A 19,626-nucleotide genomic window follows, 5' to 3' on the forward strand; every position below is an offset into this window, starting at 1 on the left:
GTCCTTCTTTAAAAGGGGAATGTTAAGGTCTGTCTTTACAGTTTTTAATGTTTTGTTTTCATTTGAAAAGGCAGAAGAAGTTGGAAGTGGCCATGGAGGAAGAGGGATTGGCGGATGAAGAGGTGAGAGCAGCCTTGGCTGGGGCGGGCGGGGCGAGGGCGGGGCCGTGTGTGTGTGTGTGTGTGTGTGTGTGTGTGTGTGTGTGTGTGTGTGTCTGTGTGTCTGTGTGTGTCTGTGTGTGTGTGTATAGCAGTGCTGCATTCCATTGCCAGTCGTGGCTCACCGGGTGCCTCCTGAAGAGCCCGGCCAGCTGTCCTGCCCCCGTCCCACCAGTGTCCAGCGTTTCCGCTGTTCCCGCCAGTGCCCTGTGTGTGCCTTTCCCCTGCGTTGGCTGCTCAGGCACGTGTGGGTGTGGCGACGGCCTCTGGCCTGGCTTGCACCCCGCCCCATGCTGACCTGTCCACCCTCTGGCCTCAGACCCTCTCCCTGGGCAGTCTGTCCCCTCAGCTGCCTCTCTCCTCTCAGCCCCGTCATGCCAGCGCCCACTGCCCTTGCGGTGCCCTCCCTTCTGCTCTGGGACCCCCTAGATCATCTTTCCAAAGTAGGAGCTCCGTTACATCTGGGGCATGTGTCGGGGATGGGTGGGCAGTAAGAGGGTTTGGGCCACACCCAGTGGTGTCCCGGAAGTGCTCCTGGCTTTGTGCTCAGGGCTCACTCCTGACTGCTGGGGGTTGAATCGGGCTGGCTGCATGCAAGGCAAGTGCTGCAGCTGCCCTGTTCTCTCCCGCCCCAGAGTGCCATCACGGCTCAGTGAGCGTCACGTCTCCTGAGCTTGCAGGCGTGGGAGAAAATGGGTGAATAAACGAACATGTGAATGATGGCTCTTTCCCTGAAGAGATCATAAATTATGGGGAGGGGGAGAGGAGCGGGAGCGAGCTCGTGCTAGCGTGAGCATGCGTGTCTGGGGGCAGGATGGGGAGTTCGGCACCAGAACAGCCTCTGGGAAAGGTCACGGCGTGTGTCTCGGGGTCAGGAGGTGTGCCGAGTGGCGTGTGCAGCGTGCCGGATGGAGGCCCTCTCCCTTGCAGGCTGGAGAGCGTAGGTTCCTGCTCAGCCCACCCTTCCTTGGCCTGCCGCCCCCTGTTCAGAACCGGGATCTTCCGGCCGCTTCTTGACAGGAGCAGAGAGGAGGGGCCCGCTGTTGCCCCCAGACCGCGCCCCCCACTGCTCAGCCCCAAGAGGGGCTCCCGGCTCTGGGAACCCGGCCCCCAGGGGGAAGGTGTTTGTGGGGTCACCCGGCCCCAGCAGGTGGTCTGAAGTCCAGCCCTACGTCACCTTCCCTGTCCCGTCCCGAGAACTCTCCTGGTTCTTTCATGTCCGATGCTTAAATTCAGCACCAGGCCTTGTGATTCGTTCCTCCGTCAATCAGCTGTGCTCGTCTGTAGAACTGAAAAGCACTCACGTAAAGTCAGTCTATTAATTTCAGAGCACGTTTGTGGTCCTTGACTTTGAGGAGGATGGGAGCAGTGCTCTCTGCTTTCCCTCGCGTTTGTGTCCGTGTCTGCTCTGTATTCTCCACCGTCTGCCTTTTCTCCCGGCGTTGTTGCAGTGCGTGGGTCACCCCGAGGCCAGTCCTGCTGCGTCCCCGGGAGGCGTGTTGCTTGCTGGGCCTCTGCACTCCAGTGTGTCTGTCCTGCCTGATGTGGTGGCGTAGCGCCACCATGTGGCTGGTTGGCAGTATAGGCTGTTTTGGTGGTTTTTTTTTTTCTTTCTTTTTGGGTCACACCCAGTGATGCTCAGGGGTTACTCCTGGCTTTGCACTCAGGAATTACTCCTGGCGGTGCTTGGGGGACCATATGGGATGCCGGGGATTGAACCCAGGTCGGCTGCATGGAAGGCAAACACCCTACCCGCTGTGCTATCGCTCCGGCCCGGTGGTTTTGTTTTTTGGTTTTTGTTTTTTGTTTTGCTTTTGGGGTCACACCCGGCGATGCTCAGGGGTTACTCAGGAATTACTCCTGGCAGTGCTTGGGGGACCATATGGGATGCTGGGAATCAAACCCGGATCAGCTGCGTGTAAGGCAAATGCCCTCCTGCCCCTTGAGTGTAGTCTTAAAGTTGTTTTTGTTCAGATTATTTATATAAAACCAGTATAAAATGTAGCTTTAAAACTCATGTTGTTTACGTGTTTTTTTTTTTAATTAAAATTTTGGAGGGGGTTTGGGCCACAGCGGCGGTGCTTAGGGGTGACTCCTGGTTCTGCACTGTGAATTAAGAACTGTGAACTCCTGGCGGTGCTCAGGGACCGTGTCGACAGTGCTCGGGGCGTTTGCACTGCTGCTGTGCAACTGCCCTGGCCCTTCCTTTAACCTTTAACCGAGAAAGGTGATGGCGGACGTGTGTGACGTCTGCAGAGAAGCACGACCCTCGCTCCCCTGGGACCTGTGGCTCGTGTCCCGCAGCCTTCGGGGAACAGCGCAGGTGTCTCCCGTGGTGCGGCGGGCACGGGTCCCACCGCTGGGCCGTGCCACTCACTGCCCCTCACGTCCCGAGAGGAGGCGGGTGCTCCTCCCAGGGCTGCTGGAGGCCTGGCCGGCCGGCCCTCGGACACGCACTCGGCAGCCCCGTCCCCGCTCCTGGCGCTCACTGTGTCGGCGACACGGACATGCAGCTCGCATCAGGACAGCTCGGGGGCGTCTCCGTGCGTGTGGCCAGCCGGGGCTCCACCCCCCCAGCCCCCAACGGTTCCCACGAGCCCGCAGGAGCGATTCCTGAGTGCAGGGCCAGGAGCAACCCTGAGCAAAGCTGGGTGTGACCCAACCCAGAAACCAGCCAAGGCGCCAGCCCGCGCTCTGCGTGGAGAGAGGAAGTGGAGGTTTGGCAGGGACACGCCCAGTGCCCTGCGGCAGCCAGCGTCCTTCCTGTGGCCCTGGGCGTTTCCACGCAGGGAGGGGTCATTTCTCGTGACCCTGGGGGGGCGCTAGGGAATTCTTAGCGGGCTCCTTGAGGTTCCTGTGTTTGCGACTGGGGACAGGGGTGGCCTCACCTTCCCCGGAGCGCGGGCTCCAGGTCTGCCCCGGGTGGGCTCTGCCCTCGTGCCGGGCACGTGCCGGCTGGGCACCCGGCTGAAAGGAGGCTTCCTGCACGCGGCACCCGGGCCCCGGGAGCATTTCCCGGCTCGGGTCCCGGTGGCTGCTGCACAGGCGTGAGAGGGCTGGGGGCAGGCGGGCTGGAGGGCGGCGGTGATCCTGCAGGGGGAGGGCCTCTGCCCTGCACGCGGCCAACCCGGGTTCGATCCCTCACACCCCAAATGGGCCCTTGAGCACTGCCAGGGGTAATTTCTGAGTGTGGAGTCAGGAGTAGCCCCTGAGCACCGCCAGGTGTGGCCCAAAGACCAGACAAACCGCAAAGCCAGGAAGACTGAGGGTTGGTCGGGTACCCGGGCTTCAGCCGTCTTCCGCTTGTTTCCTCCTTCCCACGCCCGCTGCCCCTCAGCTGAGGGCAGTGGGTGGCAGCGCAGGGGGACGTTCCTCGGGCCCTCGGCCGGCTCCGGGCGAGGGCCAAGCCGTTGTCTGTCTGTTGTGTAGAAAAAGCTGCGCCGGTCCCAGCACGCTCGCAAGGAGACGGAGTTCCTGCGGCTCAAGAGGACCCGGCTCGGCCTGGACGACTTTGAGTCCCTGAAGGTCATCGGAAGAGGCGCCTTCGGAGAGGTGCGCAGACGCCGGGCACGGGGCCGCCTGCCCGCTGCCCGGGGGGGGATGGGGGCCCCTCCTGCCCGCTGCCCGCTCCCCTGCCCTTTGGGCAGAGGGGACCCCGCCGCGGTGGTGGGCATCGCAGCACATACAAATGACCCACCCCGACGGACCCCACCTCCTCGCGGCCCGTGCTGGGCCCGGGTAGTCATCCGGCAGCTTCGCCGGTCACAGCGGGGCGTGGACGTTGTTGTGTTCCAGGTGCGGCTCGTCCAGAAGAAGGACACAGGCCATATCTACGCCATGAAGATCCTGAGGAAAGCGGACATGCTCGAGAAGGAGCAGGTGGGAGCCCGCCCGCGTCCCCCGCTCTCCCGAGACCCGGGCACACACAGGAGGGCCCGCCCTCCGCCCCGCCCCTCTCAGGGTGCCCCAGCTTCCCAGCTGTGACTCCCGGTGCCTTTGCTAGGGTCACTGGCGCCCCGCCCCCAGGCCAGCCCTAGTCACTGTGGCTCGCGGTACGGGCAGTGACAGGGCTCCACGCGTATCCCCGCCAGGGCTGCTTCTCCCGCCACTGTCCTGGTGCTGACACACACGCACACACACACACATGCACGCACACACATACACGCACACACAGATGCACATCAACATGCACACAGATATGCACCAACACACACACACACAGATACAAACCAACACACACACGCACACACAGATACACACTAACACACTCATGCACATGCACACGCACACATGCCTGTATGCACGCTCGCGCCTGTCTCCCTGGCAGTAAGCTCAGTGCTGTAAGCTGGTTCTCGGGATCTGTTGCCTTTGGGTATTTGTTATCTTCCTCTGATGCGTCCTCGTGTCCCACAGATGGGCAGTCACTCTGTCTGTCGTCCTGTCTGTCCCTCTCCTGACTGGGCCCCTCAGCAGGGGGCTCTCCAGCTCTAGCCGCGAAAGCGCGTGCTGCGTGATTTCCTCTTTTCTGCCGCTCAGTCCTGCTGTGTTGTGTCAGGCCCTTGTTCCTCGCCGTCTGTGCTGGCACCTGGGCTGTGCCTGGGGCTCGTGAACACGGGGGTGCAGAGGCCCCGGGGCCCTGCCGGAAGTGAGGTCACGGCAGCTCAGGTCTTGGATCACTGTTTTCCCGAAAGGCTGCCCCCGCCGACACCCCTCTGCCCCTCCCCCGAGAGCGCGCTGATTCTCCTGGCGTCCCCAGTGGTCGGTGTCGAGCAGGGCCGCTCTCCTGCCCGTCAGGGTGGCTTGCAGGAAGTGTGTATTTCCCCCGTGTTTTCGGCGGGGTTGGCGGGGTTGTTTCTGCGGGTGGTGCCCTGGGTGTTCGCCAAGTGCGTTACGGACTCGGGCATTGGCCTCGCCCGCAAGAGGCAAAGAGGCGGCCTTTGTGCTGGGGAGCTTCTGGGTTCGAAGTGGCCCAGAGTCCGGCAGGGGCCGCCTGTTTCCTGGCGTCTCCGGACTCGGGTCTGATGTCAGGGTCTCGCATCTGTTGGCGTGGAAAGGGATCTGACTGTCCGCACGTGTGACCGGCCGTTCTCGATGTGCGTGGGGGTTTCCCGCCTCCCCTCAGACCTGTCCCCTGTTGGCGACCAGCTGTCCATGCGCACAGGTGACCGTCCCAGCGTACACCTGGAGCCCGTGTGACCGTGCTGCCGTGTTCTGCCATAAGGAGTAACTCGGGAGCGTGCACGCAGACACGGGCTCAGGCCGCAGCTGGCAGGCCGGGGGCGGCACCTGGTCACGGCCACAGGAACAGAGGCAGCTGGGGGGTCTGGCGGGCCGGGCCAGGCCCCCACCTGGGTGCCGTGGGAGGGCCTCTCGGGGCCTTGGCAGCAGACGCGGCCGTGCTGGGCAGAGGCAGGAGCCCAGAGCAGCCGGGAGCAGGCAGGGCCGTGGGCGTTTCCCGCGCTGACGCTTAGGTGCTCAGGAGTCAGATGGGAATCGGGTGTGAGAGCGGGTGCTGTGCCCAGGGAATACGGGGTGGGGGAGAGCGGGGAGGGTGTGGGGGCTCCCGGGCTGGGCTCTGGGGAGGGAGGGAAGGAGCTGGCCCTGCAGCGGGGGCACCTTGGGGTGCCAGAACACAGGGACGTTTAGTTGGCCGTTGGTGCGGACGAGGACAGGCAGGCCAGACGGGGGCTCTCGTGCACAGAGGACAGGCTGGGGGCGGCGGGAGTCAGGGCTGGCCAGGGTCCGTCCTGAGTGAGGGCAGGAGCACTGTGTGAGGAGTGAGGGCACTGCCCAGGCCTGGGCAGCTGACTGAGGGCAGGGATGTTGAGGGGGCCCAGGGGCCTCCAGGACGGGTGAGAAGGGGCAGAGGCACCCCTGGACTGGACGGGAGACCACCTTGCCTGCGCCCTGGGGAGCTGCTGCAGATGCTGACTGGGCGTGGGTCTGTGGGGGCAGGAGGTGAGCGGGGAGAGTGGGCGTGGGCCTGAGTGGGCAGAAGGGGGGTGGGGAGAGTGGGCGTGGGCCTGTGTGGGCAGAGGGGGGGTGGGGAGAGTGGGCGTGGGCCCGTGTGGGCAGAGGGGGGGTGGGGAGAGTGGGCAGGGGGGTGGGGAGAGTGGGCGTGGGCCTGAGTGGGCAGAAGGGGGGTGGGAAGAGTAGGCGTGGGCCTGTGTGGGCAGAGGGGGGGTGGGGAGAGTGGGCGTGGGCCCGTGTGGGCAGAGGGGGGGTGGGGAGAGTGGGTGTGGGCCTGTGCAGGGCTGGGGGGGCGGGGAGAGTGGGCAGGGGGGTGGGGAGAGTGGGCGTGGGCCTGTGTGTGCAGGGGGTGGGCGGGGAGAGTGGGCGTGGGCCCGTGTGGGCAGGGGGGTGGCAGCAGGGACATGCCTGACAGGGAGTCTGGAAGGGTGCAGGGGCGACTAGGAGAGGGCGGGTGGGAGCCGAGCGCCGCCGTGTCCTCCCAGACGCCCCTGCAGCCTCAGGGCCGGGCCGGGCGTCGGTGGGTGGGAAGTAGCGCCCACGCTTGCTCGCGTGTCGGTCCGGGCCCGGGTGCGGCGGGTCTCGCAGGGGCGCCTCTCAGGGTCCCGTCCTTCCGCAGGCCAGAGCACAGCCCCGGCTTGCAGGGGGTTGCTGGTCTCTGTCGTGACCCTCCCCGGCCCCCGTGTCCCGGGAGCCTGCGGAGTCTGTCCGCTCCCGGCCCTCCCCACGGCTGCCGGGACGGTTGGCGTGTCTCAGCCGTGTCCCCACCCCTGTCCGTGCAGGTGGCCCACATCCGCGCAGAGAGGGACATCCTGGTGGAGGCGGACGGCGCCTGGGTGGTGAAGATGTTCTACAGCTTCCAGGACAAGCGCAACCTCTACCTGATCATGGAGTTCCTCCCCGGAGGTAACGGCCGCCCGCCTGAGGGACCCCGGCCGGGCGGTCTGAACCCGCCCCACCCACACCTCTGCGAACACCGCCTCACACCTGCCCGGGTGGCCCAGCAGCCCGCCTGCGCCCAGGCTGTGTCCCTGTAGCCCCCGCCCTGCTGGGCTCCAGGGCCCGTGGAAAGTGCTCACCGCGGCGCTGTCCAGGGACCCGGTGCAGGGGGAGGCGGCAGCAGCTGTGGCCGGGGTCCGGGTGGACGCTCTGTGGGAGCGGGCAGGTTGGGCTGGGCTGCCCAGGCGGCCACTGACGGGGTTCAGCGCTGTCCGTGCTTGGGGACGCTGAGGAGAGTCTGGGGGACACAGGAGATGCCCGGCCCTGCTGGGGGCTGCACAGGCCTCGTACCCGGGCCCCCGGGGACCTAGAGCAAGGGGAGGGCGAACGGTTGCTCTCGGCCCCTTTAGAGACGAGTCCCCACGAGAGCGCCCGGGGGCTGCCCGAGGGGGCCCGAGTCCTGCTGGGGGCTGCGCCTGCCTCCCCGACACGCACCTGTGTGCCCTCGGCTGCTCCGGGCGGGGCTGCTCCCCACTCTCCCCGTGTTCTCCCCTACTCTCCCCTGAGACTCTCCCCCACTCTCCCCTGAGACTCTCCCCTACTCTCCCCTGAGACTCTCCCCCACTCTCCCCTGAGACTCTCCCCCCCACTCTCCCCTGAGACTCTCCCCTGAGACTCTCCCCTACTCTCCCCTGAGACTCTCCCCCCACTCTCCCCGGGGCTGTCTCCCCCTACTCTCCCCTGAGACTCTCCCCCTACTCTCCCCTGAGACTCTCCCCTACTCTCCCCTGAGACTCTCCCCTACTCTCCCCTGAGACTCTCCCCTACTCTCCCCTGAGACTGTCTCCCCCCCACTCTCCCCCGGCTGAGCCCCTCAGGCCCCCAGCACTGGCCGCTGCGGGGGCTCTCCCTGACCCAGGCGGGTGGCAGCAGCCGGGCGGGCTCTGTGGGATCCCCCGAAGGCCCAGCCCCGCCCCCTGTCCGCAGGCGACATGATGACCCTGCTGATGAAGAAGGACACCCTCTCGGAGGAGGAGGCCCAGTTCTACGTCTCCGAGACCGTCCTGGCCATCGACGCCATCCACCAGCTGGGCTTCATCCACCGCGACATCAAGCCCGACAACCTGCTGCTGGACGCCAAGGCACGCGGGGGACTCGGGCCCTCCCCTTCCCTGCCCTGCCCTGCCTCCCCAGTCAGCGTATATACAGTGTGCCATTCCGGTCTGAGCTAGAGTGTGGGCCGGAGTGCAGGGCAGCGAGGGGGGCGCTAGCCTTGCACACAGCCGACCTGGGTTCGATCCCCGGCATCCCACAGGGTCTCCGAGCCCACTAGGAGTGGAGTGACCCCTGCATGCAGAGCCAGGGTAACCCTGAGATCACTGGGTATGCAAAAAAAGAGTCTCATCATTGCAACTCAAAAGAGGAGTTTGCAGTAGGGCTGTTATTTTCGAAGTTAATATCGTCTCTTGACTTTACTCGATATTTTCCCTTTTCAGGGTCACGTGAAGTTGTCTGACTTCGGTTTGTGCACGGGGCTGAAGAAAGCCCACAGGACTGAGTTCTACAGAAACCTGACCCACAACCCGCCCCGAGACTTCTGTGAGTGGCCGTGCGGGGTGGGGCGGGGTGGGGGGTAGCGGGGCTGGCGGGAAGGGCCTGGCTGACGGCTGTCTCTGCCGCCCTCAGCGTTCCAGAACATGAACTCCAAGAGGAAGGCGGAGACGTGGAAGAAGAACAGGAGGCAGCTGGTGAGTCGGCCGGAGAGGGCTGCCCTGCACTGGGCCCGGCGTGTGTGTGTGTGTGTGTGTGTGTGTGTGGGTGTGGGTGTGGGTGTGGGTGTGTGTGGGTGTGTGTATGGGGGTGTGGGTGAGGGGTGGGTGGTTTCTTTTTTTCAGTTCATCTGTTTTGGGACCACACTCGGCAGTGCTCAGGGCCGACTCCTGGCGGGTCTCAGGAGACCACCCGGGGTGCCCGCGAGAGGCAGCCGCCCTCCCTGCTGTGGTGTCTCCGCCCGGGCACGGTTGGTGTGGCTCCGGAATGCCGGCTGACAGGCTGCTTCTCCGCAGGCGTACTCCACGGTCGGAACGCCCGACTACATCGCCCCGGAAGTGTTCATGCAGACCGGTTACAACAAGCTGTGTGACTGGTGGTCCCTGGGGGTGATCATGTATGAGATGCTGATAGGTACGTTGGACTTCGTGTGTCGGTAAATGGAAGCGTCCAACCGAACATGTCTCAGGAGCACGTGTGGGCGTGCCGCGTCCCCTCACTGCCCAGGGACCCGGAGGGCAGCAGGGGGCTCACCAGGACCTTGGGGTTTCCAGCTGCTCTCCCTGCCTTGCAGAGGGGAGGGAGGCCGCTGGGCGGGGCAGGCCTTTCCCGCGGCGTCTCTGTGGGAATGCGCAGCGGCCCGTGTTCCCGGCCTGGAGGCTGATGGCGTTTGGCCTCTGACCCTAGGGTACCCGCCCTTCTGCTCCGAAACACCTCAGGAAACGTACAGGAAAGTGATGAACTGGAAGGAAACGCTGGTCTTCCCCCCGGAGGTGCCCATCTCCGAGAAAGCCAAGGACTTAATCCTGAGGTCAGTGGGTCCCTCGGGCCTGCCTGGTGTCCAGAGACGCTGCCGCCCGCTCCCCGTCTTTGGGCAGGAGACGAGTCAGCGAGGGCAGGGACGGGCATACAGACCCTGGGCCCCGGGAGGAGGGGGAGAGGCTGCCTGTCCCCGCCCCCTCCCCACGCAGCGAGTGTCCGTGGGGGGGGCCGGGCGACACTGCCCGCCACCGTGCTCTGAGGCACACGGAGCTGTGCTCCTGCTGTCGGAAGGGGTGCTCCCCTCGCACACGCCCACCCGGCTTCACCCCCCGCGCCCCGGGGCACCGGCGTGGCCCAAGAGCCACAAACGAGGGAAAGAAGGAAGGAACCCCCTGGAGTCTCCGCGCGGGGACACGGGCTTCACCAGCGTTTCAATAAGCAAAACGTCAGAAAACGGAACACAGCTGACTCAGGGCTCTGGGAAACAGGCTCAGGGTCGTGCATGGAAAGTGAGTTCTGAACTAGTAACCGTTCACCTCGGTGTTTGAATTACGCTAAAGGACGAGCCCGAGCCGGCAGCGCCGTGGCCGGTGCTGGAGACCTTCTCCCGACCTCCCACGAGGGGCTTCACAGGCACGGAAGGGCGGGAGTAAGGTTCCCGAGTCTCTCTGACTCCGCCCGTCTCTAGGTTCTGCATCGATGCGGAAAACAGGATCGGCAACAGCGGGGTGGAAGAGATCAAAGGTCACCCGTTCTTCGAGGGCGTCGACTGGGGTCACATCAGGTACCTCCCAGGGCCCGGGCAGCGAGAGGCTTGATGGAGCCGGGAGGGGAAACGGGCCCCGGCCACAGCCTCTGCAGGGACGGCGCGGGCGCAGTGGGGTCCACAGGGCCTGGCGGCCTCAGCCCTGCGCTGTCCACTCTCGGCAGCTCTCCCTGGCGCTTGGGTGGGCATTAGCGGCCATGGAGCCCGGCCTCGACAGGCAGCCGCGTCCCTGGCCAGGAGGCATCTTTATGGCGTTATTTAAGCTGGTTCTTGTGTTGGCGGGGTCGGGGCTTCTGCTCTGAGTCGTGCGCAGTCCTGGGCAGGAGGGCAGGGAGAGGGGAAGGAGGTCAGGGTCCTGGCAGGGAGAGGGGAAGGAGGTCAGGGTCCTGGCAGGGAGATGAGGAGGGGGTCAGGGTCCTGGCAGGGAGATGAGGAGGGGGTCAGGGTCCTGGCAGGGAGATGAGGAGGGGGTCAGGGTCCTGGCAAGGAGATGGGGAGGGGGTCAGGGTCCTAGCAGGGAGATGGGGACGGAGGTCAGGGTCTTGGCAGGGAGATGAGAAGGTCAGGGTCCTGGCAGGGAGATGAGAAGGTCAGGGTCCTGGCAGGGAGATGAGGAGGGGGTCAGGGTCCTGGCAGGGAGATGGGGACGGAGGTCAGGGTCCTGGCAGGGAGATGGGGAAGGAGGTCAGGGTCCTGGCAGGGAGATGGGGAAGGAGGTCGGGGCCCTGGGCGATGCGTGTTCTGCTGCAGTTCTCGCCACGCCTGATGGCCGCGGCGGCCTGCTCTGGCTCTGCACAGGGCCGCGAGGCCCCTGTCCTGGGCGTCTGGAGACTGACCTCTCCCTGCCCCGCTGCAGGGAGCGGCCAGCCGCGATCCCCATCGAGATCAAGAGCATCGACGACACGTCCAACTTCGACGACTTCCCGGAGTCTGACATCCTGCAGCCAGGTAAGGCCGGGGCCGCGGGGCTGGGGGCCGCGCCCGCCCGCCCTTCCTCTGCCCCTCACACGCGCCTCTCTTCCCAGCGACCAACACCGCGGAGCCGGACTACAAATCCAAAGACTGGGTGTTCCTCAACTACACCTACAAGAGGTTTGAGGGGCTGACGCAGCGCGGCTCCATCCCCACCTACACGAACGCCGGGAAGCTCTGAGCCAGCGCGTCCGCCCAGACCTCAGGGGCTGCGGCCCCGACAGGCCGGGCGCGGGCCCTACCGGATTAGGGCTCTGAGACTGCGGCAGGAATTGGTTGGCAGTGCCAGCTGGCTTTATTATTATTTTTTTTGTATATTATTATTTTTGTTAACTTTATTATACGAAGGTACTGGAATAAAAGAAACGTATCTCCCTTTCTAACCGCACTGCCTACATGCGTCTTACGGTCCCTCTGCCCGTGTGCGCTGTGGCTCCGGGCGGTGACCCCGACCCGCCGGGAGAAACATCGCCCACGGCCACGGACCCACGGAGCCCGCGCTTGGGCCTCCCCCCGCGACACCAGACGACCCCGTGATGCCGTTGCAGCCGCTTGGAAGGAGAGTCTGGGTGGACCCGCTCCAGCTGCTCGTCCCCGCGGCCAGAGCTGCCCAGGGGGGCGCAGGGCTCAGCGCTCAGGAACGCGGGCGCGCTCTCGCGGACGCCCTCCCCCCTCTCGCCCGCTCTCCTGTGGCCGGAGGACTTGCGTCCCCGCTGGGCAGTGCGGGGTGACTCTGGGAATGTCCACGTGGCCGTTGGGTGCCGTGTTTCGGCTTTGGGTTCGGTGCTTGTTTACTGCTGAGCTCCCGCGCGGGTGACCTGCGGAGAAGGGCCTGTCGCTGGGTTCTCGAGACTCCTTCCCTGTCCTGGAGCGGCTCGTCTTTCCGGGATGGAGAGGTTTCCGCGTCTCGTCATTTCCTGAGCCTCCAGATGTACCAAAGATCCCGAGCAGAGAGTTTCCCCCCCGGCGGGACCCTGTTTCCAGATGGGACCGACCCGCAGGGGAGGGGCGCCGGGGGAGGGCGTGGAGACCAGGCGACATCCAGTTCTTGAGTTTCCCTGCGAGTGTATTGCTCTGGCTCAGCGTCCTGCTTCTGAAACAACTCTGGTTTCTTAAGTGCTAGTTGAGGAGTCAGCCTTGACCGCGGAAGAGCCGCGCGCTCAGTGGTCGGCGGGGGGCCTGGGCCGCTGTCCCTGCCCATCGAGGGTCTCGGTGGGGGCGAATGACTCAGGATCGACTGTCCCCTCCACGCGGTTCCTGCTGCCTTCCCTCCTGTTGCTGCTCGTGTGGTGTTCATTACGCCGTCGTCTGGTAATGACCTTCATCCTTCTTGCGGGGCCCTTGGCAGGGTAGGGCAGAGCTGTCGCAGGGCCGGCTTAGTACCCCTGACTCACCTGGACTTGCTCATTGCACCTGCCGCTAATTTTTTTCGAAGGAGACGTTTATCTGTGACTCAGTTTTATGAGATTTTCTCATCCCACCTCATCCCTGCCTTTTTAGTTTTAAGGACTGTTTGCGGGTGCGGTGGCGAAGACGGGAAACGCTGTTTCCTAGTCCTCAAGTGGCGGCCGTCCCAGCAGAGGGGGGAGGCCTTGGAGTGGAGATGCCACGGGAGCTCGTTACCTCAGTTTTCCATGTGGGTGGCGGCTGAGCAGGGAAAGACAGTCAGGGGGGTTCTCCTCACCAGGAGCATTTAAGTGCCTACCTTACTGTGTGCCCTGCGAGGCAGGAATTTGATTCACGAGGCCGATTAACTCCCCGACTGGCAGAGCCCCTTCAGACCGAGTCTCGGGGATTCCAGGGGTCTGTCTCACTGACACGGTGAAAGCCTGACTGATCAGCTGGGCGTAACGGCATTTTCTTTAGACTATATTTTGAATTAAAGAATTTTGTTATGAAATATGTTTCCGGTTTTTCTAAGTACGTGGAAAGCTTGTATAATTCAGATATATTAATTTCCTGATTTAATGTAGACTTTTGACTTTTTATTAAAAAACTTTGTATTAAAGCAGATTATGTTATTTTTCTTTTATACTTATCAACATAGCTTTGAATCCTTAAATTTATGAAAGCAGAGTGCTCTCTGAAAAGGAATGTACAATAAATCAGTCTTTTCTTTCCTGAATGGAATATATGTAGCTGGTATCATAAGCTGTTGAATGGATAGTAACAAAGATGGACTATTTTCTTCGGCTCCTAAGGCTTGAGATCCGGTCCCATTTCTTTCTAAAATAGCATACTTTCCTCTGTTTTGTTTCTTTGCCCCTTCACGGACTCCTGTAAATTGATAAGCATCTTTAGGAGCATTTGCTTGAGGTGTCGGGGTCTGACAGTCCGTCTCCGACGGCAGGAGAAACTGCGTCTGGGCCGGGAGCGAGTCAGTAGCTGAGGTTTTCCTTTGAGGAGGTCCCCGCTGCGAACGTCCTCTCTGACTGCTAAGACTCAGCATTCAAGGTCACTTGTTTTTTGCTATAACTGTGATAATTTCCTCTTGTGTTTATCTGAGTTTATTTTCTCTTTAGAAGTGCACTTATTTCTGAAAAATTTTAATGAAACACTTAGAGTTAATATAAATACGAGATGCTTGAGACTACTAGAGATATTTTAGATTTTTATGAAAAATATTGAAGAGAATATTGCTGCTTTAAAAAGAATAAAATAATAATATAATAGATTAGTTATTTTTTTAAAAACGCAATATCAATTGTTGAGCAGTTACTAGAAAAATAAGCATCATGCTGTCGAGATTGTGTTCTGTGTCTGAATCTCACAAATGTTTGGGCGGCACGGGGCTTTCACTGGAGCTAAGAAAAGAATAAATGATGTTTGTAACAGTCCTGTCCGTGAGGTTTGGCTTTATTTTCAAGTTTTGAGGTCGAGGTTATTCAGAACTCAAAGGTGTCAAACACTTAAACGTCACCTTAGGGGCGGGAGCGATAGCACAGTGGGTAGGGCGTTTGCCTTGCTGTGGCCGACCCGGGTTCAGTCCTTGGCATCCAGTATGGCCCTGAGCACCGCCAGGAGTGAGTCCTGAGTGCAGGGCCGGGAGCATTGCCTGGTGTGACCCAAAACGCCAAAAACAACAACAACAACAAAAACAAAAAACATCACATTGAGGACCAAAAGGGGCTGGAGCGATAGCACAGCAGGGAGGGCGTTTGCCTTGCATGCGGCTGACCCGGGTTTGATTCCCAGCATCCCATATGGTCCCCTGAGCACTGCCAGGGGTAATTCCTGAGTGCAGAGCCAGGAGTGACCCCTGTGCATCGCCGGGTGTGACCCAAAAAGAAAAAAAAAGGAAAAAAACCCAAAATATTTCCATTTCAGATGTGCACGTTTAAGCAGCCAGGCCATCTCACAGCTGTACATGGACCCTGCTGCCCTCTGGGACGGACTCCTCAGTGGCGCGTTGAACACGCCTTTGACTGGGGTGGACGCGGGCGCTGCAAGGGCCTGAGTGTCACTGCCTCCTGCCCCGCGGGAGCGGCTGGCCGTCAGGAGACCTGGGGGCCCCGGCAGGCAGGGCCGGGCCCTGTGACAGCCGCGCGTGTCCCCGCAGGGACCGTGCGGGGCGAGAGGTGGGGGCCCGTCCCGTGCTCCCCGTGGGGTCGTGCGGGGACGAAGGGCTCCCCCTGCAGGGCATGTGTCCCACCCACGAGAGGCGTGGGCCCGGGAGCAGGGCGGGAGGTGGGGGCCTGCGGGGGAGGGGTGCCCGCACGCACACGTGCTCAGGGCTGAGACCACGCTGCCGGCCTCGGCGAGTGGGGCCCGCACTGACACGTGCTCATGTGTGCATCATGCACGCACACGCATGCAGACAACACGCACAGTCCCCGCACATGCTCATGCTGGCACGGAGACGCCCAGGCGTGTTTCCCCGAACGAGAAGGAGGCGGCGTCTCTGGCCCACCCAGTGCCCACTGGCCCCTCTCCGCTCCTCAGGCGCTGCTGGGGTCCGGAACCGAGTTTGGACCTGCGAGCAGGACTTGAGACTCAGAACCCCCGGCCCATGTCCTCCAAGCCCCGCGGCTCTCGCCGTGCAGACACGGTCCCCCCACGCGGGTGGTCAGTGTCCATGCGTCGCCTCACATGGCGGTCAGTGTCCGTGGGTCCCCCCTCACATGGCGGTCAGTGTCTGTGGGTCCCTCACGGGTGGTCAGTGCCGTGCGTCCCCCCCATGCGGGTGGTCAGTGCCTGTGCGTCCCCCCCACGCAGGTGGTCAGTGCCCGTGCGTCCCTCACGTGGTGTCACCCACGGTGGACAGTCGGCCACAGGATGGGGACGCCCAGCCTGGACCACCCATAGGCACCCTAACCCTGGAACAAAGGTCCTGGGGTCACTCCGCACTCTGACCACCACCAGGGGACAAGTGTCCGTTCAGGGTCACTCCCAGGTCCCCCGATGGAGCAGGGAGGGGGGGCTTTCGGGGTCTCCTGACAGGGCAGGAGGGGGGCCGCTTCCCCAGGGCTTTCTCGGGGCCCCAAGGAGCTTGCCTGACCCGCGCGCTGGACGGCTCAGTCCTGCCAACAGCCTCGGGCCTGAGGGCAGCCCAGGGGACGCCCGCCAAGGGCTGCAGGAGGAATGGACGCGGGCCTGGTGTCCGCCCTGCACACAAGAAGCCCCTCGTCTGAGCCCCCCTGCTGCATGGGCCCAAACCCCTCCAGGGGCCCCGGCGGGCCCAGCACCCCTGGGCTTGGCACCGCGGGAAGCTCCCGGCGTCCTTCCCGCTCTCTGCTCCGGTCCTGTCGGTCCCCGGCACGCAGGGGTGCCCCGGCCTCCGCTGCTCCCAGAACCCAGGCCGGGCGAGCAGCCCGAGGTGTCCGTGGAGTCGGCCCCGCGGGGGGCGTCTCCGACAGCCGGCACGGAAGCTCAGCAGCCCGAGACCCCATCCGAGACCCCCATGCGAGTGACAATGGGCCCTCCGGGACTCGGGACGCGGGGACCTTCCCGGGGGAGTCGTCACTCCCTCCCCGGACCCTCACACGGCAGAAAAGACCCCACAGGAAAACCTTAACCCGAGAATCCTTTAGTTTTCTTTTTGCAGAATTTTATTAAGTTTCATTTCACGGCTCCGTTCCTCAACTCCTGAAGTTCATCCGGCGCCACCTGCGGTGGATTTGGAAAGGCAGGGGTGAGGGGGGGAGAGCACCAGCAGCAGCAGCACAGCAGGGAGGGCGTTTGCACGCGGCCAGCCCGGTTCACTCTCCAGCGTTATGGTCCCCCGAGCACCGCCAGGAGCAATTCCTGAGTGCAGGGCCAGGAGTAACCCCCGAGCATCGCCGGGTGTGACCCAAAAAGCAAAAAGAAAAGAATGCAAGCAGGGAGATGACAACCAACCTACCAACCACAGCCTCCGCGACACGCAGTTACACGCAGCGACACGCAGCCTCTCAAACCCAGCCGTGTGGAGCCAGCCTCGCACCCCTGTTCATAGACTTAATGATTCTGTTTGAGGGGTGGTTCCCACCCGTGCTCTGGGCTTACTCCTGCTCTCAGGGGTCAGTCTTGGCAGTGCTCGGGGACCCGAGGCGAGGCTAGGGCCACACGCACGTCAGCCGCGTGCAGGCAGGCGCCTTGGCTGCTGGGCTGTCTCCAGACCCCCATATTCCCTTTGTGAAAACAAAAGGTCTGCCTGTTCCCATTTCAGAGTGTTTCAGCGTGGTGGCAGACGAGGCCTTCGCCTCTGCGTTGCTCCCTAGCTTGACAGAAAGTCTTTCACAAGTCGGCCGCAGTTGTTCCTGCTTCACACCTCCGCCACGCAGCCGGCCCACTTCCTCCGTCTGGCAGCTGTCGTTCCGTCCTGCTATTTTCCGTGCCCAAACTCGGAGGCTGCTCACTCGAGGGCCTCGGATGAGCTAAGTGTAATGTATCTGACAGCAGATCGGTACAAAAATAGTCGGCCCGGCTAAAAATACAGCGGCGGCTCCGTTCCACACACACACACACACACACACACACACACACACACGCGTGCGCGCACCTCCTCCGGAAAGGCTCGGCGTACTGTGCTCGCCTCGCTGCTTGGGACGGCTTCTTAAGATCATTTCTGACTCTCTCTGCCCTCACCCCACCTGTGTTTGCCTCGGCAGGTGACAGCCCCGTGCTCGGGGTCACTCTCGGGAGGACGCGGGTGGGGCCGGGGTCTGGGAAAGGGAGCTTAGGGGCGGGTGAGTTACCCACCACAGAGGCCCAAGCTGCGGGTTAACTCCGAAAGGAGCAGCCGCCTCCGAGAGCACATCCTCGAATCCAGAGTCCGTGACCCGCTTAGACCCACCAGTTGTATTTTTGCTAAAATGTTTCTAACAAAAAAAAAAAAATGGCATTCCTCTGAGTTAGGGTGTTACTTGCGTTACCATGGTTTTGGTTTGGGCGGCCGCAGGCGGCTGTGCTGGGGCTGGCTCCAGCCCGGGGTCACTCCCAGGGGTGGGGTCAGGGGTCAGCCCTGGGCCAGCGACAACCTCCCGCTGTGCTACCTCCCCACTCTGAGGGTTCGACTTATTTTTATGTAGATCTTTTGTGATCCTTTTATTCATTATTTTTGCTTTGTGGGTCACACCCGGCGATGCACAGGGGTTCCTCCTGGCTCTGCACTCAGGAATTACTCCTGGCGGTGCTCAGGGGACACTATGGGATGCTGGGAATCGAACCCGGGCTGGCTGCGTGCAAGGCAAATGCCCTCCCCGCTGTGCTCTAGCTCCAGCCCCCCCTTTTGGTGTTCCTTTGAGGCCATACGCACGTTTGGGGGTCGCTCCTGGAGGTGCTGGGGGACCGAGTACTGCGGGGACTGGACAGGTGCTGAGTCCTGTGCGGGTCTCTGAGCTTGGGGATTTGGCCGCTTGACGTGCACGTGTGGGTTTCTTTGTCACTGGCTTATAACGAGGATTCGTGTGACTTGGGGCGTTTTCATCCCCTGTGCAGTCTCGACTGAGCGGGGAGACTCCTGCGTTCCGGGAACCGTGACCTGTGACCCGAGTTACAGCGAGTATTCACAGGCTGCCCTCGAGTTGGGGAAAGATAGTGGGGTCATTGTGCACTGTGGGGTGGACGCTGGGGCCAGTGCTGACCACACAGCAGGATGCCCTGTGGGGTGGACGCTGGGGCCAGTGCTGACCACACGTTTCTGATGCTCAGAAGTTCCTCCCTTCAGAGGCAGGAACAGGCCAGAAATGTCTCGTCCTGAGGCCTCTCTGGAGAGGCTGGGACTCGGGCACGAAGTAGCCAGGGCCTGGGCTGGGCCGGGTTGGGGTGTCCCCTGCGACGCCCCCATCTGGGGGCCCAGAGCCTCCCACTCAGCCTCCACAGTGATCCCCGCCCCTGTTTCTAGTCACTGTGAGGTACCGTCGCTCCTGCTTGGGTTCGGGCAACAGTGTCTCAGCGACAATCTCCGTCAGGGCCACTCCCCTCCCGCGGCCTCTATAACTGACACTTTGTGTGTGGGGGGAGGGGCAGGTATTGGGCCACACCTGGCGGGGCTCAGGGACGTCTCCTGGCTCTGCACTTGGGGCTCATTCCCGGCTCTGTGCTCAGGGCTCACTCCTGACTCAGTGCTCAGGGCTCACTCCTGACTCAGTGCTCAGAGCTCGCTCCTGGCTCTGTGCTCGGGGCTGACTCCCGACTCTGTGCTCAGGGCTCATTCCTGGCTCTGTGCTCAGGGATCACTCCCAACTCAGTGCTCAGAGCTTGCTCCCGGCTCTGTGCTCAGGGCTCACTCCCGGCTCTGTGCTCAGGGCTCACTCCCGGCTCTGTGCTCAGGGCTCACTCCTGGCTCCCCACTGGCCTACGACCAGCCCCGACAGGCTCTTGTGAGAGAACAGCTTTTCGGCACGGTGGTTTGCAGCCCTGTCACTTCCCGGGTCACTGAGGACAGACAGGTACAGAGGGCAAAGGTCAGCACCCGCCTGCTCCCGAGTGGTCCCGTCCCTCCACCATTGTCGCGGGCGCAGTTAAGACGCTGTGCAGGAATGGAAACATCCCAGGTCACACAAGTCCACACCACACGTCAGTGACAAAGAACTCCCCGGCCCAAGGCACAGGGCGCACGGCCAAACTCCCCAAACCCAGCGTCCCGGCCCCGCCCTGTCCCGGCCCTCTCCCGGGGCAGCTTCCCGGCAGAGCCTTCCAAGCTCTTCTCTCTGTCGCCTTTGAACACACAGTTCCCGCAGGTCCTTGACGTGTTTCTCTCCTGCTCTGAGATTCTAGAAGGATCCCCAGCCGCCATACCGGGCACAGCCACCAGGGGGCACCTTTCTGTCCTGGGCGCGGCCCTCACTGTTCCCCGGCCCTGCCCGG

At 62.7% G+C, this 19,626-nt stretch overlaps 1 protein-coding gene across 1 annotated transcript in view; it reads left to right on the forward strand.

Annotated features, from left to right (window-relative positions):
* Positions 1-14,171, forward strand: part of STK38L (serine/threonine kinase 38 like) — a 49,900-nt gene extending 35,729 nt beyond the window's left edge. Inside the window, exons 3-14 of the mRNA XM_055118193.1 lie at positions 71-122; positions 3,588-3,710; positions 3,954-4,037; positions 6,911-7,034; positions 8,055-8,209; positions 8,564-8,666; positions 8,754-8,815; positions 9,134-9,251; positions 9,525-9,648; positions 10,288-10,383; positions 11,222-11,313; positions 11,391-14,171. Of these exons, the coding sequence (XP_054974168.1) occupies positions 71-122; positions 3,588-3,710; positions 3,954-4,037; positions 6,911-7,034; positions 8,055-8,209; positions 8,564-8,666; positions 8,754-8,815; positions 9,134-9,251; positions 9,525-9,648; positions 10,288-10,383; positions 11,222-11,313; positions 11,391-11,518 (1,261 nt within the window). The 3' untranslated portion in view covers positions 11,519-14,171. The remainder of the gene's footprint in view (positions 1-70; positions 123-3,587; positions 3,711-3,953; positions 4,038-6,910; positions 7,035-8,054; positions 8,210-8,563; positions 8,667-8,753; positions 8,816-9,133; positions 9,252-9,524; positions 9,649-10,287; positions 10,384-11,221; positions 11,314-11,390) is intronic.
* The last annotated feature ends 5,455 nt before the right edge of the window (positions 14,172-19,626 follow it).

The sequence above is a fragment of the Sorex araneus genome, chromosome 10, assembly GCF_027595985.1.
Source record: "Sorex araneus isolate mSorAra2 chromosome 10, mSorAra2.pri, whole genome shotgun sequence".
NCBI lineage: Eukaryota > Metazoa > Chordata > Mammalia > Eulipotyphla > Soricidae > Sorex > Sorex araneus.